Source organism: Galleria mellonella, unplaced genomic scaffold (assembly GCF_026898425.1).
Source record: "Galleria mellonella isolate WM207_F2 unplaced genomic scaffold, CSIRO_AGI_GalMel_v1 utg1260, whole genome shotgun sequence".
In the NCBI taxonomy this organism is placed as follows: domain Eukaryota; kingdom Metazoa; phylum Arthropoda; class Insecta; order Lepidoptera; family Pyralidae; genus Galleria; species Galleria mellonella.
This window is the reverse complement of record NW_026441985.1, coordinates 1,634,031-1,649,688: the sequence shown is the minus strand read 5'-3', so window position 1 is coordinate 1,649,688 and position 15,658 is coordinate 1,634,031. Positions and strand designations below refer to the sequence as shown.

The window sequence follows — 15,658 nt, the reverse complement described above, 5'->3', positions numbered from 1 at the left end:
AAACTGTAAAATACATTATCATCACATCAGCCATTATCTGTCCACTGCTGAACATAGGCCTTCCCCTTGTAGGATATTGCCAATAGTTACCACGCTTGGCAGGTGGCTTTTTTTTATGGGTGAAAATGGAATGGTAACCCCGTCTGCGCTAACGGGACACGCTGGCGGAGCACCAGTGAAGGGTGATTAATGAGAATGTAAACAGGCCAGTTAGCCCATCATGATGAATTAATCAGGAATTAACCATGATAGTTTCCAAGGGGAACCGCGAGGAGGTCGACTTGATTGAGTATATTGCTAGCAATGGGATTCTCAGTCTCCATTACTAAAAATCCCTTCCCCCCGTGGATCGCAGTTAGGCTTACACATCCAAATCGACACCCACGGTAAAGGGGTGGCCCATTCTATGCCGGGATCTACACGGCTAATGAATGATGAGTAATGTCATAGTAATTACTATTTATGGTTGAAACAATCTTATCACCAACGTCAATTTAAACATAAATAATCCGTAAACACTATAAGTGAATTATATACAACTAAAGACTGATTACTTTTCATTAGGTGATCAGTTTGATTATCACTTCAAATATGCTTATTAATATTTTATTATAATAATAATAAAAAAAGTGAGTTTATTTATTCTTTTAATGTTTATTTCTTGGAAGCTAACAACTCTACCAATATTCATGAAATTTGATATGCTAGTAATTGGTATAAAAAACAATACTAGCCACATTATATAGTTGTCAAACAACAAAATCCCGATAACTAGATAAAGTAACATAAATTCTTCTATCCTTATGAACATATTGTATTTATTTGTGTAAGTATATATAATTATATCTATGTATGTTTATACATATACAATTCAATATGATATATTTGGTTAAGTATTAATTTATTGTCTAGTTTCTTTTGTTTATAAATTGTCACAGTATTGTATACCGCTCTACCCGTTGACATCGATAGTCCTGCCCACTTTGGGTTTGCTGGAAGAGAACTCTTGTAGAGTTAAGGTCACTATTGTAAATTTTCTTACTTCTGTTATATAAAAAATATAAGTAAATATTAATAACTTTGATCAAATATTTTTGTTCTATTTTAATAGAAAATTGAAAGTCGGCAGTTCAGAACTTACCTACATACTTATTAGCTTTGAAAGCTCTCTTGCCAATAACTAGGCTGGTGAGTACGTAAACTTAATTCGTCAATGTTATTTTTTTTTATAAATGACTCCTTTAATCTACATAAGGTATATAATATAAATAAAAATAATATATAATAAATTACATACCTATATTTATTGAACAAGTCAATAAATAAAATAGTAGCATGTACTGTACCTATTACTTATTCTATGCACAGTTGAATATAAAAAACTTCTCGATTATTTCAATTTGTAAGTAGTGGTGTATTTTTTTTAATAAGTTCACGTATAATACAATATAAATCATACGGTCCTGCTACCACCCGCTGTTCAAGTTATATTGATGTTACAACCGCTTTAGTCATTCATTATTAATTCACAAACAGTACGATAAAGAATGAAAAATAAACAAGAAGCTTTTTGAATATTTTATTGAAAAAAAATTAATAGAACCTGACAAAAAACTGCGTGTAACTATTACGCAAAACATGTTAATAAATAAGTATATTATAACTATCTTGTGGCGCGACGCGCACCTCTATGAAATGAAACGATTATGCTACAAAATGTCAAAAAGCAAAAGCAAGAAGGATAGGGGCGGCGACCGCGGCTTGTGGAGGGGAAAGTGGGGAGAAGGGGAGCGTGGCCGCCAGTTTCTCGCCGATCGCCGCGCCGTGAGCACGCCTTGTAATGCGCGCCGCGTTTTGACGCGACATGGCCTCGTCCACGACCGGTAACATCGTCGTCGAGTGGTTGCGATCCCTACATTTGGGCCAATATGCGGAGAGTTTTATTGATAATGGCTACGATGACTTGGAAATATGCAAACAAGTCGGAGAACCAGATTTGGATGCAATCGGGGTTCTCAATCCTGCACATCGTCAAAGGCTGCTGCACTCTATCAGAACTTTGAGAGAGGAAGGTGCTGCGGCTGTCTATTTTACATTGGAGGAGGCCGCCGCCGCTAGAGACTCCTGTAGATGTGAAGAAGAAGCCCGAAAAGAGCAGGCAACAGTTGCAATAGAGCCAGCAAAATATGCCGATGAGTACGAAGAAGGCAAAGCGGAATTAGTGAAAATACCGCGCTTGCAATTAAAGCGTCTGCTTCGGGAACGTCTCGCTCAAGACGGAATCCGACTAAGTCTGCAGCCGTATTCAACAACGGTCAGTGTTTTGTTAGCCCTATATGGTGGGCAGTGCTTCTCGCGGTTAACACGTGACTTGTGAAAGTGATGTTATGATGTTGATGAATGAATTTGTGTTGGGAGTGAGATGTGGTTCGAAGTTTTTTTTAATATGACGCCGCGTAGAGACACTGCCTGCATATTATTTATTTTAAATAAGTCTGCGTGTGGTGCGGGCGTCTTCGGCCGCCCGAGGCGGATCGCTTCTCGGGACGTGTTGCCATAAAGTTTGTTGCGTGCGTGATTTCCCTCGAGATGAGGAGTTTGCGCGCCTTCCTGTCGTGAGAAGATTGTAATCGCGTGCCTCTCGGCTCTAAATTGGGTTTTACGATAAATCGCATAGCCTGTTTCAGCTACCTGAGGCGTTAATTAGTAATACAACTTGTTCTGACACGAAACAATGATCTTAATCCTGCACAATAATTGCAATGTTTACGAGACAATGTAAAACAACTTAGAATCAGCTTAATAAATTTAAAATTATTTAAAAATTATGTTGATAAAATTGGATCGCTTCTTTTATTACATAAGTCTTAATGGTTATGGCACTTGATGTTTATGACAGATTAATTTATTATTGGCATTTTAATTAATTACTAATGTGTAAATAACATAAAAATAATGAGTTTTGGTTTCATTAGGTCATTTACCTTCAATGAAAGAAGCTACAAACAATTATATAAATTAGTAACTTTAGGTTGATAAAGGTATTAATGAAGAAAACAAAATAAACTAGAAAGGTAAAAGAATGCAATGAATTTATTAAAATAAATTCGAAACAAGCAGTTGACAATAAGTTATAAAGACTTCATCATATGGGCGGAAGCCCTTTAGTCAAAATTTTAATTGAGGTGTTATTAATTATTCCGCTGGATAGTGATTAAGAGGGCGGAATATTACGCGGTAGGAACGCCCTTTGGTGTTGTGTAAATAGTTAATCCTATATTTGTAAGAAACACATCATCACGATTGACTAATATTCTTATCGAATTACAATTCTTTCTTTATCATATTACTGATAAAACAATACTTAGTAACGCCAACAAAACAGACCTAAGTACGTTGATTCTATGGGAAATAGGTATACTTGTAATAACGCCTTCGTAAGTACATTTTGTGCAACTTTTTATAGCTCAGGTACTTATTAACCGAACGAAATGTACCTGCCTTCCGCATACTCATTCCTTTTTACTACCTACTTGCAGAAATTCTTTGTTTTCAACCTCATACACAATGCAATGCTTCTAATAATTTTGCTTAACAAGTGGTCGGAAAATGGTTGCCACAATGGACAGCATACATTGTTGGTCAAACAAGGAAAGCATTTACAATCCTGGAAATATTTGTTCTTAAGAATATAACATTCTGTATGGATATTCACTTCGAATTATTTTAAGGTTTATAATAATTTTATAAACAATCTGTGACTAAAAAAAAAAACTATTATTAGAATGATTTGAGTTAGAGTGAAAACAGATTCCTCTTTTCAATTACCCACGCTATTACACTTCTATATCGGATTCTGAAGCGATGAGCCTACCGTAATTACCTGTGATGATTTTTTACCGGTTTTCGGTCCCCATGTTAAAACCTGTTCAAGCTCAAGTGCTCCAAGAATCCACATTGAACAGTCGCTCGATGGCACGCCGGCAAAAAAAGAATCTATGAAAGCCACTGGCATCACAAACGTCCAACGATGTCGACTTAGCTTTTAATAAGAATACAGTAAACATTTCTGCTATGTTAAATTTGTATTTATATTTACATAATAAGTTTATTCAATACAAATTTAGGAGCAAGTACTATTGGAAAACCCATTAAGCAACATATAGAAAATTCATTGACAAGACCGTCTATTCCAATAATGGTAACACTACCGCCATTAATGGGTCCATTTGTATTAATTTTGTCACTATTAATCTAATATAGTGTCGCTATTGATTTATTTCAAAACTTATTATCATCGCTTCACACATTGTGTGATCGATACACCCCCATGTATACCTGGGACTATAGCATTCCTCTAACAGATTCAACCAAACAATACACGGTTACAGTTTTTTTCTATACATCATTTGTAAAGCGATTACCGCCGGAACTGTGCACAAAAGCTCTGACAAATTTCATCGGGGTATCGATATCGCAGTTCCGACTAATAGGCCAATATTTATGTTTTGTTGTCGTCCATTGTGCTTGCAACATCCGCTTTCTGTCAGTAATGTCTGAAATTGATGCCAATAATTTGTAAAGCTGTACTGCGGAGGTCATGGTCGAACTATAATAAAATCGAGTAGGTAATTTCCTTTGGCAATTCGTAACTGATACATTGTGATCTATCTTATACATTATGATCCATCACTTCCTTTATATTGCTAATTTTATTAGAAGGTTGCTGAATTGCGGATGTAACGGATTATATCGACATTAGCGCCTCTCAACATGATCTAATAGAATTTTCGTATCATGTTTCATAACAATTTTACTTAAATAAATTGTTATTCATCGAAATAAATGTTTCTATTACCTCTTAGAATATAAAAATATAGTGTTAATATACATGTTTACTTATTGTAGTTATAAAGATGTTACCAAAGTTTAAAGAAATAACATTAAGGACGGTACCTTTTATACGTATCCATTTACTGATACGGAGATATCGAGACAACTTAAATGCCACGCATATTTTAATGACGGTAAAAAAGATATTAATGTGTCGATGTCCAGCTTCGTTTTAATCGGTAAGAAAAAGGCGGTGCTAGTATATTCAAAAGATATGGTAAACGGTCCAGCGAACTATTCTAAGTTGAAGTAAAAACTAATGTTAATGAATGTTCCGAGTGCTTTGCATAAGAATTAGTTTATGCATGTAAATGGAAGGAATATTTGAAGGTTAATTGGTGTTATATGAACGAAATGAGGAAACAAGAGGGGTTAATCAAGTTTTATCTCGCTTTTAAGCGTTCATATGACATGTTTTTGGATACAAATGGTTATTACTGATACATTAAAATAAATGGTCCGATCTTTTCTTCGGAGTTTTAACTGTTCTAATATTGAGAATAGAATATTAAAATTAACAAAACAAAAACAAGTTCAGTACGTTTTTTAAAAGCGTATATTAAATTAACAAGTAATGTAATCTGTTTCACGTATAAAAATATATTTAATGGATTGAAAGTATTATAGATAAGAATTACTGTTGGTATTGTAAATATAAAAGACATCAAAATTGCACATGTATATGGATACCGACAGTCATAATTCATGAGCACGTTCTTATTGAATTTGAATTTACTACATTGATACGTACCACGTATTTTGTTTTCGTTATCGATGCTTATAATTAATCATGTCATATGCAATATTATCTAATTTGTATTCAGTTTAACACACATAACAGCACACATTCGTATATTTAATATTTGCTTTAATTAAAATTGTGCTCCTATACAAAACTCCTGTTTACTCTGTAACAGGGTCTAATATTAACTTGGTGGGGTTTTTCTACCTGTTTCATCCTCGTCGCTTTGTTACGATGAATGTGTGCGAAGTCACGCAGTGTGGGCTAAGCTCCTTGGTATTCGTTGGTTGCTTTACGTTTTATGGGCGCCTGGTAATTTTACCCCTGTAATATAACTTTGTTATACTATTCATATTGTTTTTTGTGATGGTAATTTTACGAGAGGTTATAAAAATTATCTATTGCAGTAATAATAATTATATTAAAAATTATTTTAGGCACTTTGAGGCGATAAAAATAAATAATAGTAGTGGAAATTAATTCTAACCGACTAACCGGTTTTATGGACTTCCGTAAAATAAGACCTAATTCAGTAAAGTATGTTCTATAATATTCATAGAGAATCAGTTATTATGTGATCTTTATTTTAGTTTGTAATATGTATTACAAAATTAATCGTTTTCAAAATTTATAATGTATTAATAAAAAACTACTGTTGATAAATTATGAATTTGACTAAAGATTATGTATTTTATTCGTAAACACATCTAATTGAGAAATTAATGCAAAATCAATTACTTTTTTTTTTCGTTTTTTTTTATACAACTTAGAATGGCAAGCAAGCTGACGGCCCACCTAATGGAAAGTGGTAACCGTCGCCTATAGACATGAGCAGTACCATGGACATAACAGAGTACACTGTTTCGCCCATGATACCTCCCATGCGTTGCCATTCCTGAGGACTCAGGTATTATTCCTCTGTACCCAGTAAATTCACGCCATATCCCACCCTTCAAACCGAAACACAGCCATGCAAACACAGCTGCTTCACGGTTGAAACACGAATGGGACAGAGGTACCCAAGCAATCGACTTTTGTACAAAGTCTCCCTCTGGTGAATTTTTCTTGTTATTGGTGATTATTTGATTTACTTTAGCTTTGAATTTATAAATTAAAAATATTAATAGCAGTGTTTTATTTTTTTTCAATCTTCCGTCAAATCATAAATAATAATAACCTATACTATACTTCTACATATTCAGAGCTAGTACAATGTATATGTATAATAAATTTTACTTCACCCAGAAATTTAAATATTAATGACCATAATTACTGTCATGGTGGAAACTTTTGTGTAATTTAATCGCTATAAACAGGTCGTTGATTGGAGCCAAAATTTTGCATACATGTAAACTTTGCCAACAGGGTCTAATAAAGACTAATTAAACGACGACCCTTGTTTGTTGAAGTTACTTAAAATAACAATTTTCCGTTTCTAACTTTACGTTTGTCCTAAACTCGGATACGAATTAAAACCTGGCATTAAGCAGTCATGTTTTCGTATTTCATTGACATTGGGAAATAATATTTAAAAGAATGTTATTATAATATTTAAATTGAAATTAATTAATAACTTTTTTTTATCATAGTTAATTTACTAACTACCTACCTATATGAATAGTTTATTTATTTATTATAGTACGATTTAACACACAATATTAGGTCTAATAATGTCCTGCATTGCAGTATAGCTGAAATTCTATATAGAATTAAAAATAAATGATGTACAATAAATGAACAATGTAATTAATATCAGACAAAAAAATAAAGAAAATAATAATTTATAATTTATCCATATATTTATTAATACACAATTTCTGGTATTAACATTTGATTCGATAATAAAATTGACATGGATACTATAGAAGATATTAGAACCTCGCAGACCTATTTAAACAACAATAATGACTAAGATTGAAGCAATATTAAAAAAAAAAAAAATATCTTCAAAAATTTATTTCAGAACGAAGAAGTATTTGATTTCGAAACGTATAAATAACATTTACGAAGATATTTGAACCGCAGTCCTAATTAAACGACACCAAGTTCATACTCCATCTTCAATGAAATTACCAGGAGTGCAGAAACATTAACAATTTGAAGTTCGACAGGTGTAAGACGAACTGAGTCAGTTTGCTCAGCATATTTACTCTTCTACACAGAGCTGCTAACCTAAAGTTGGTAAACTCGAGTAGATTTGCTGCACGCCAGAAGATTAGCATCGGTGATTGTAAGGTCAGAGAGGATTGTTGAAACTGAATTAGTTAGATTGTGAGTTGTATTGTAGTTTAGTTAGCTGATGTACTGTATCAGACTTGCTCATCTTATTACAATAGTACCTAGTCTATACCATATACTATATCACTCAATATATTTCATTAGAAGTTATGGGTGGTGTAATACCTAACACTTTAGCCCTTTGACAAATGTAGGCATCTATAAAATCTATAATGTCATTCATGTTTGTGACGCTTACTATTTTTCATCAGATGGGCTGTCAGCTTGTTTTTTGTTTTAAGTATTATAAAAAAATATTTACCTATTAATTCTACGAGTATGTCTATATCTATATATAGTTTGTATCTATATGATATCATGATGACATATCTAAGTTTCTAAGTACTATATATATTATTATTAGTATGCTTTAACGGTAGCGTAGGCGACCGTTTCAACTGTCACCTAATCGCGTTGTTTGTTCATTGCTCGTTTATTTTTATTTCTTTTTTAAGTGACGAGAGAAAAAAAACTACGAAGTTTTTTAACACGTTTCCACATTTTGGAATCAGAGGAATAAGTTGTTTTTCTGTGATTTAAACATTCAAACTACCAATTTTTAAAATAAATTTATCCGCATTTTATATCACTCAGGTATTCAATTGCTTTATTAGTTTAATGGTGTAAAGTTGAAGTTAGTTTCTTTAGTTTCCCACATTCATCATTACTTTAATTCATAGAAACAGACACCGATGTTTCTCCATAATGGGTTGTTTGTATCATTTTGTCACGAAACTAATGATGTTTTTTTACGATTTATATTTTGTGGGTTACCATTATCATTGTAAAGGATTGTTTAATTTGAATACTACTTTTACGTAAAAATTATAATGTCTTTCCAATTAATTATTTATAGAATACTATATTATTATGTCAGAATCTAAGGAAATAATATTAGAAACTTTTATCCTTACATTTACGAGTATTTCTGAATTTTTTTTACATTTCAGACAGTAGCTATTTTTTTTACTTTCAAGTTATTATGTTATAAAAAAGATTATTTTATAGAGAAATCATATTATGAACGCGTATGCAAGTGAAATATTTTCTACACGTGTCCGGAATATTTATTTATAAGAGTTCTCAATCAAACACACAAGGGTCTTCCAAGAAGGTGTGCTTGAACGTAAACTTTTACGCCTTTTGTTTTGGCTTCTTAGGTGGTAGTGTTGTAACTTCCACACTGTATTTATGTTTAAAATGTTAGTAGTTCAATGCAAATAGACTTAATTTATGGGTCAATATTAATTATTCAATTCAATTAATGATATCTGATTTTAAATCTACCCACAAGTATTTACATGAGAAATTATTAATTAAATTGTTAAATTCTGAGAATTGTTTTATCATCTTTCTTCAGACTTGTTAATACCAGTTATTTCCTTGTATTTATCTTTAAAAATTAAATATGGAATAGTAATATAATGCAATTACAAGTAATATAGTTTCTATACTCGTATAGTAAAACAGAAGAAGCTTTTATATTTTCATGTTTGTCATTTTATCCCTCTTTTTCGTTGTCATTACTTATTATACGAGATATTTATATGGATAGTAAATGAAATACAGCTGTGGCAACGTAAATATATATTTATGAACGACCAAGTAATCATAAAGACCGGATGTGGAGGCATGTTCCTGTCAATCATGAGATTACAGCCGTGTAATTTCTTTACACTTATCTGTCATATTAGAGGTATTTACATATATTTTAGCTAGCGTTGAAATGATAAGGGGATATTAAAGCCCTTGATACATCAATTAAAATCATGCGGGTATGGTCAACCACTTATTTGAGTAACCGTTCTAAATGTTCCAACTACAATAAGGGTTCCTAGTTAAGTTTTTTTTATATTACTACTAGTAATAAACAATATGTCTGAAAGAAACTGTCTACTCGTATACATTGACGATAACATGTATGTATCTGTATACATCCATGACGCCTATATTTGTTGAAACTTCAAAGAACGAAGATGTTATGCTTTTTATAACAGAGATACCATCCACAATTTCTGACAGAAAAGTTTATACAATAAAATAATGCATGCATATTTGCCGTGAAACTATCAATTGATAGTTTCACGGCAAAATAGGTGTGAACAAAACTCTGCCAGCTATAAAAACATACCAGTATGACCAAACTGGACTACTACCAACAACATTTGACTGTACATTTTATATTTATTATAGGTACGTACTTATTTTACAACTTAAACAATTTACAGAAGTTTCATCACTACTAACGTCAACGAAGGAAATATAACTTTATACCTTTTGCTATTCTACGTTTATTATTGGACATTACAATATTCTGTAAGAGAGAGTTTTGAATTTTACCATTCGGTGAATGATTACAATTACCGATTCGTTATGATTTTGCCTGAGGTCACTGGAGCGGACATGTCACTCAAAGCAGATTTAGGTCGAATGTTTTCTTTTCTGTAATTATTGTTTACTGAATATATTCTGCGCTATGTTTCGAAAGATTTCACTATATACCTTAGTGAAATATGTCACATGTCAAACGATTTTAGTCATTAAAAAGATGATACATACGGAATGTTAATGAATGGCATAATATTTCCATAAATATTTGTGATCTTTGCTGCTTTCCTTCATATTTACCATGCATGTCTGCTGTTTTACGATATGCGTATAATCAACGAAAAAAAATGAAACCACTAGATAAAAATATTAAGTGATGTCAATTGAAAAAAAAATGTATAAAAGTTCCGCAGAGCATTGTAAATTAAGGTAACAATAGCAAAATAAGTGTGGCGGAAATTTTTAATTTGAACGTCGATTCGGATTTTAAAGTTGACTTTTTAAAAATATTTAGAGATCCGGCCGTGATCAAACACGGCACGACACAGTATCTAGTAAAGTGTTTACTTAGCTAATTTTGTGTATAGAATTCAAGTCTATTGAATATTTTAAATCATTTCAGTTGAAGATGTTTTCTTAATGTAGATTTTTAAAGTGCATTCTTCTGAGTTACTTTACAGTTGTAGCTGTAGAGTGTTCTACTCTGCCTTATTCGCTTGTAAACGACTCCCTCTTAAAAGCTGGATATTATGCGGTTACTTAATCTTAAGACAAGTGGAAAAGATTGTCATTAATGTGGATTAGCAATCTCATTGCTAGCATTATAACTAGTCGGGTGAACCTCCATATGGTTCAGAAAACTATCGCGGTAAATCCTGGTTTACTTGTTATGTTGAGTCAAATAATCGGTCTTGTTCCTCGCCTATTATCCTTTACTGGTGCCATGCTGGCGCAAACCAATATAGCAGCTAGGGTTATCACTTTATTGCTGTACATTACGAAAACTTTGAGTTAAACGTCGAACGATATCCGCGATTGTGACTACTAAAGCAATATCTTGGATTGAGGCTTCTATAGAGCATGATAATAAAAAGTACAATTTGACTTGAGGTGATAAATTTTGCTTTATACGAGTGCTCACAGTTATGTTCAAAGAAATTAAATCGTGATATTAAGAAATACATCTTAAAAATTAAATTGAATCGAAAATGCTTCTAGTCAAGAAAAATTATGTCCTCAAAAGAAGTAAATCAACATAAATACAACGCTTAAAAAATCATATAATTTTATGGCACCGATTTGTAAAGTCATGAGTATCAAATTTTTCATATAAATATGGTATATATTCAAAAGTAAGTCTAGGCAAATATACAGTCACGTTTAAATACCGGTAACTTATGATTCACGGTTTGCTTGCGAATAATATAGAGCAATGATATTATCAAGCGAAAGGGTGACGACCTCAGTACCTATAACGATAAGACTTTCATCTTATCCAAAATGTACACTTATTAAGGAATAATAAAATCATTGCATACTCAGACAGGATAAATGTTACTTCAATCAAGGCTTGAACGCCCTTGGGCGCATTGAGGTATTATATCTTTATTAGATGACACTTTAATAGTTAGAAGTTGAGACTGTGCCACGCTAAGGCCAGTCGTAGAATTGATGTGATTTTTACACTCACCTTTACACATTTTTTTTTTTGGGTGAAAATGGTATGGTAACTCCGCCTGTGCTAACGGGATACGCTGGCGGAGCACCAGTGAAGGGTGATTGATGAGAATGAAAACAGGCCAGTTACCCCATCATGATGAATTCATCAGGAATTAACCATGATAGTTTCCAGGGGGAACCGCGAGGAGGTCGACCTGGTTGGGTATATTCAGTTTCCATTACTAACAATCCCTTTTCCTTTACACATATTTGATGATTTTATAAAGTTCGAGAAAAAAGCACTTAAGGCAAGATCCGCTATCGAACAAGACATTCGATGTGAATCAAATAGATTAGATTTTTTAGAAGGCAATTTTCCTAAGTTACAACGGTAACTACCATTTTTACGACAAAGGTGACCATTAACGATATTTTAGCGGAAATCCGTTCATGGGGTCGTTTTCTACAGACACTTATAGATGGGGATTTTCAGAATTTGTCTAAAACTCTAAATGGAATATTCATGCAAAAACCTACTTCACTTTTTTTTGGAGTTAGGTCTTTGTTTTGCCCTTACTGTTTTAATATGAAAGAAACATATTATTTTATTATTAAATATAAGTTTATACATTTCTTTATGAGTCGTATTTTTTTTATAAACTAATTTTGAGAATATTCCAGTATATTTTACTTGGTTAGTATCCTGTTTTGTTTTAAATTACTGACCTGCCTTAATTTGATATTTAGGCCCGTTCAAATTATGTGTCCGTTTATAATGAGCGAGAATCAAACGTTATTATTTTCGTATTATCTCGTGATTGGTTGAAAATTGATCCCCAAAAATCGTTACATAATGATAGCCCAAACTGAACTATGATTATTGACTCCCGGTTCATTATATGTGAGCAGCAAAAATATTGTATTAAACAATTTGTCAATTATATTGCAACACTTCTACTTTTTCAATACATTCATTTCTATTGTATATTTGATAAAATGAAGTTTTGAATGAAACTTAATCATTAACATTTGTTCAAGTTCTGTAAATTTTTTAGTATTCGTCTGAATTAAATTAATTATATTTTTATTAGACAATATGTATAGGAATTTCGATCTATAAAATATTGGGAAGAATCCTGTACTTAATATAGATTATCATAAATTCACTGAATGAACAAGCTTTAGCTTCAAAAATAGTATATTGAATATAATTCTAATTAATTAGCAATACTAGAACCAGGATATAATAATATTTTGAAATTGAAGTCAAACGAGTATTCTTAATAGAGTATTTTATAATGTCTTATACCAAGTAATTCTCCTAACAGTTTATAAGAACTTTTACAACAAATTATAGGATAATCACTGAATAGATGATAAAATTTACTTTCATTACTACTAACATAAATTCAAACTCTTTTATAATGATTTAACTCATCTTCATTCCACAATTTACATTAAAGTTTTATACAAATATTTAAATGGAAAACTTTCATGAAAACTGAATAGATTAAAATTTATACGTAGTTTATACGCGTTTATTATTTCTGGGATATTTGAAGCTAAATTCCCTATTTCTTTATATACATATTTTTTTTTATAAAATGTTTAACTTAAAATATTTATTATTGTATTATATAAATTAATATAATCAAGGTAAGGTAAATTAAGATATATTTTCTTTTTATAACAGTAAATTTTGAAGCGTTTTCCAATCCCAAGCCTATAAATAATTTGATTCTAAGAACATCAGCTTCTCAATTACTTTACGCAACAACCTAATTGTGGCGAGTAATTCAATATGGGAAATCATGGACAGATTTACCTCCAAAGGTTGAAATGCTCAGTCTCATGTTACTCCAATGAATGGGACAATAAACCGTCTAAGTTAATAGCGTGCGTGGGCAGTCCACGCACGTATGGACAGGTTTTTTTATGTTTATATCCATCAACGAAGGCGCCGTTGCTACGACTTCTTTCCCAGCGGGTAATCGGTCGCCTATTGGTGCTCATGATTCACTTAATTTATTATACACCTGTAAATTGTCCACTCTTTTTGCTTCACCTTGTCTTTTGTTACAAACATCAATTTGTTTATCGTTTCTCTTTTGTATAATAAGTATTTTATTGTTATAAATATTTGATACATTGAAATTGATTTTATTTTTATTTATATAGCTTGAAATCATATCGAACTCTTATCATACATTGTTATATGTATAATTATAGTTACTAAATGAAGATTCCTTGTTAAGCTGTGTAACTTCTTATGTGAATTCTGTATAGAAGCAAAAAAATCTACCCCGTTTCTGTTTTTATCTTATATGTCGGTATCTAAAGGACTGACTTCATATTTGGTAGTTGTATACTCTTAAAAATCGGAATTCCGCAATAAATAAATCCATATGAAATGTAGTCGAACCGACGAGAAACAATTAGTAGATAAAATGGTATTTTTAAATACATAAAAAAAAATCAAGAAGAAAGAAGAAGAATGTTTTCCTTCAAGTAATTTCAATTATAAAGTTTTAAAAGTTTTAATTCTAATAAACTGAAAGCAAGATAAATTGTTCAACTAATAGTGTTAGTATAAATTGTAGTTTCAACATCAACTACTACAAACTTCTGAATTTTCATCTTCATTATATGAGTCACTTCGTCTGAATTCTTATGACGCATCCAATAAACTGACTAACTCAGAAGCAAAGAGAAAATATCGTCTTTTTACAGCTAGCCTGGGAGCCAGGGACAGCATAACGGGACAATGCATTCCTGTTGTTACGTTTTGTCAACAAAAAGGCCCAACAAGAGCCAACGCTTTTTGTCGACAACCCTCGCTAAATTAAACAGGGAAGCGGATTTTGTTTTATTTTTGCTTTTTTTTTTGTTGCCAGCTCGTGTCCAAATAAGGTAATTTTTTGCATGTGCGAAATAGTCACTTTGTGAATAGTAAACATTGATTCCTTTAACGCATCCTTCGTGTTTGTAGAATTGTTGTGAATTGTTGTGTTTACACAGGGGTTTCTAATGCTCCTGTTTTTGTTTTTTTTTTGTGGCTCCTATCTTATGTATCTTTCGCTATGGATTAGATTACTGAGTCTCCAAGGCTTTTGTCCTTATATATGTCTATTGCTTTATTCACACCACTCTCACAAATTATACTTACGTAATAATTTACAGTAACTGATATAATCGCTAAAACTATATTTATTTTAAGTTCTTGGTCATTTTCCGTTTCGTAGATTAAGACATAATTTGTTCTGGTCCCCGAAAAAGGCCACGGTCACTGCTAGTAATTGTTCTTGTATCTCCATATATGTAATTGGAACAAATTCGAATCAACGCAATTTTCACGTTTCTAATAGTTACATGTTTAAATATTTTGTCGCGTGTATAGCTTCGGTACTTATTGAGATTTAAATAACAATAGTTCACATTATTTCCGTTAAAAGTAAATATGTTCATTGTAATTCAATAAAATAATAAAGGTCAACAGTAGGAATATTTTATCGAATTTATCTTTAACGAACAATTTCATATACAATGTTACAATACCTGACCTCCCTTGACCCCTTTCATTGGTTGAATAGTTTAACTATTTTTACCAGAAGTCGCTTTCAGGGTAATTAGTCACAATTTTTTCTATTCCACTATTAACAATGCAAAATGGAGCGAAAAGCAAAAAAGCTTTCGAATAGCAAAATATAACAATTTTTAATAGATGTAATTAATATTTTTTTATAAAGTATAAATTGTATT

At 31.8% G+C, this 15,658-nt stretch overlaps 1 protein-coding gene and 1 long non-coding RNA gene across 8 annotated transcripts in view; one reads left to right on the top strand and one right to left on the bottom strand.

Moving 5' to 3' along the window:
• The first annotated feature begins 1,790 nt into the window (after window positions 1–1,790).
• LOC113515593 (uncharacterized) overlaps window positions 1,791–15,658 on the top strand; it is a 158,389-nt gene continuing 144,521 nt past the window's right edge. For all 7 annotated transcript variants that reach the window (XM_052900173.1, XM_052900178.1, XM_052900189.1 and 4 more), the window contains exon 1: window positions 1,791–2,314. In XM_052900173.1, the coding sequence (XP_052756133.1) occupies window positions 1,865–2,314 (450 nt within the window). In that variant the 5' untranslated portion in view covers window positions 1,791–1,864. The remainder of the gene's footprint in view (window positions 2,315–15,658) is intronic.
• LOC128201881 (uncharacterized) overlaps window positions 4,067–15,658 on the bottom strand; it is a 51,759-nt gene continuing 40,167 nt past the window's right edge. The window contains exons 3-4 of the long non-coding RNA XR_008253489.1: window positions 5,843–5,959; window positions 4,067–4,556 (exon numbers count right to left, since the gene is read on the bottom strand). This is a non-coding gene — a long non-coding RNA (uncharacterized LOC128201881). The remainder of the gene's footprint in view (window positions 4,557–5,842; window positions 5,960–15,658) is intronic.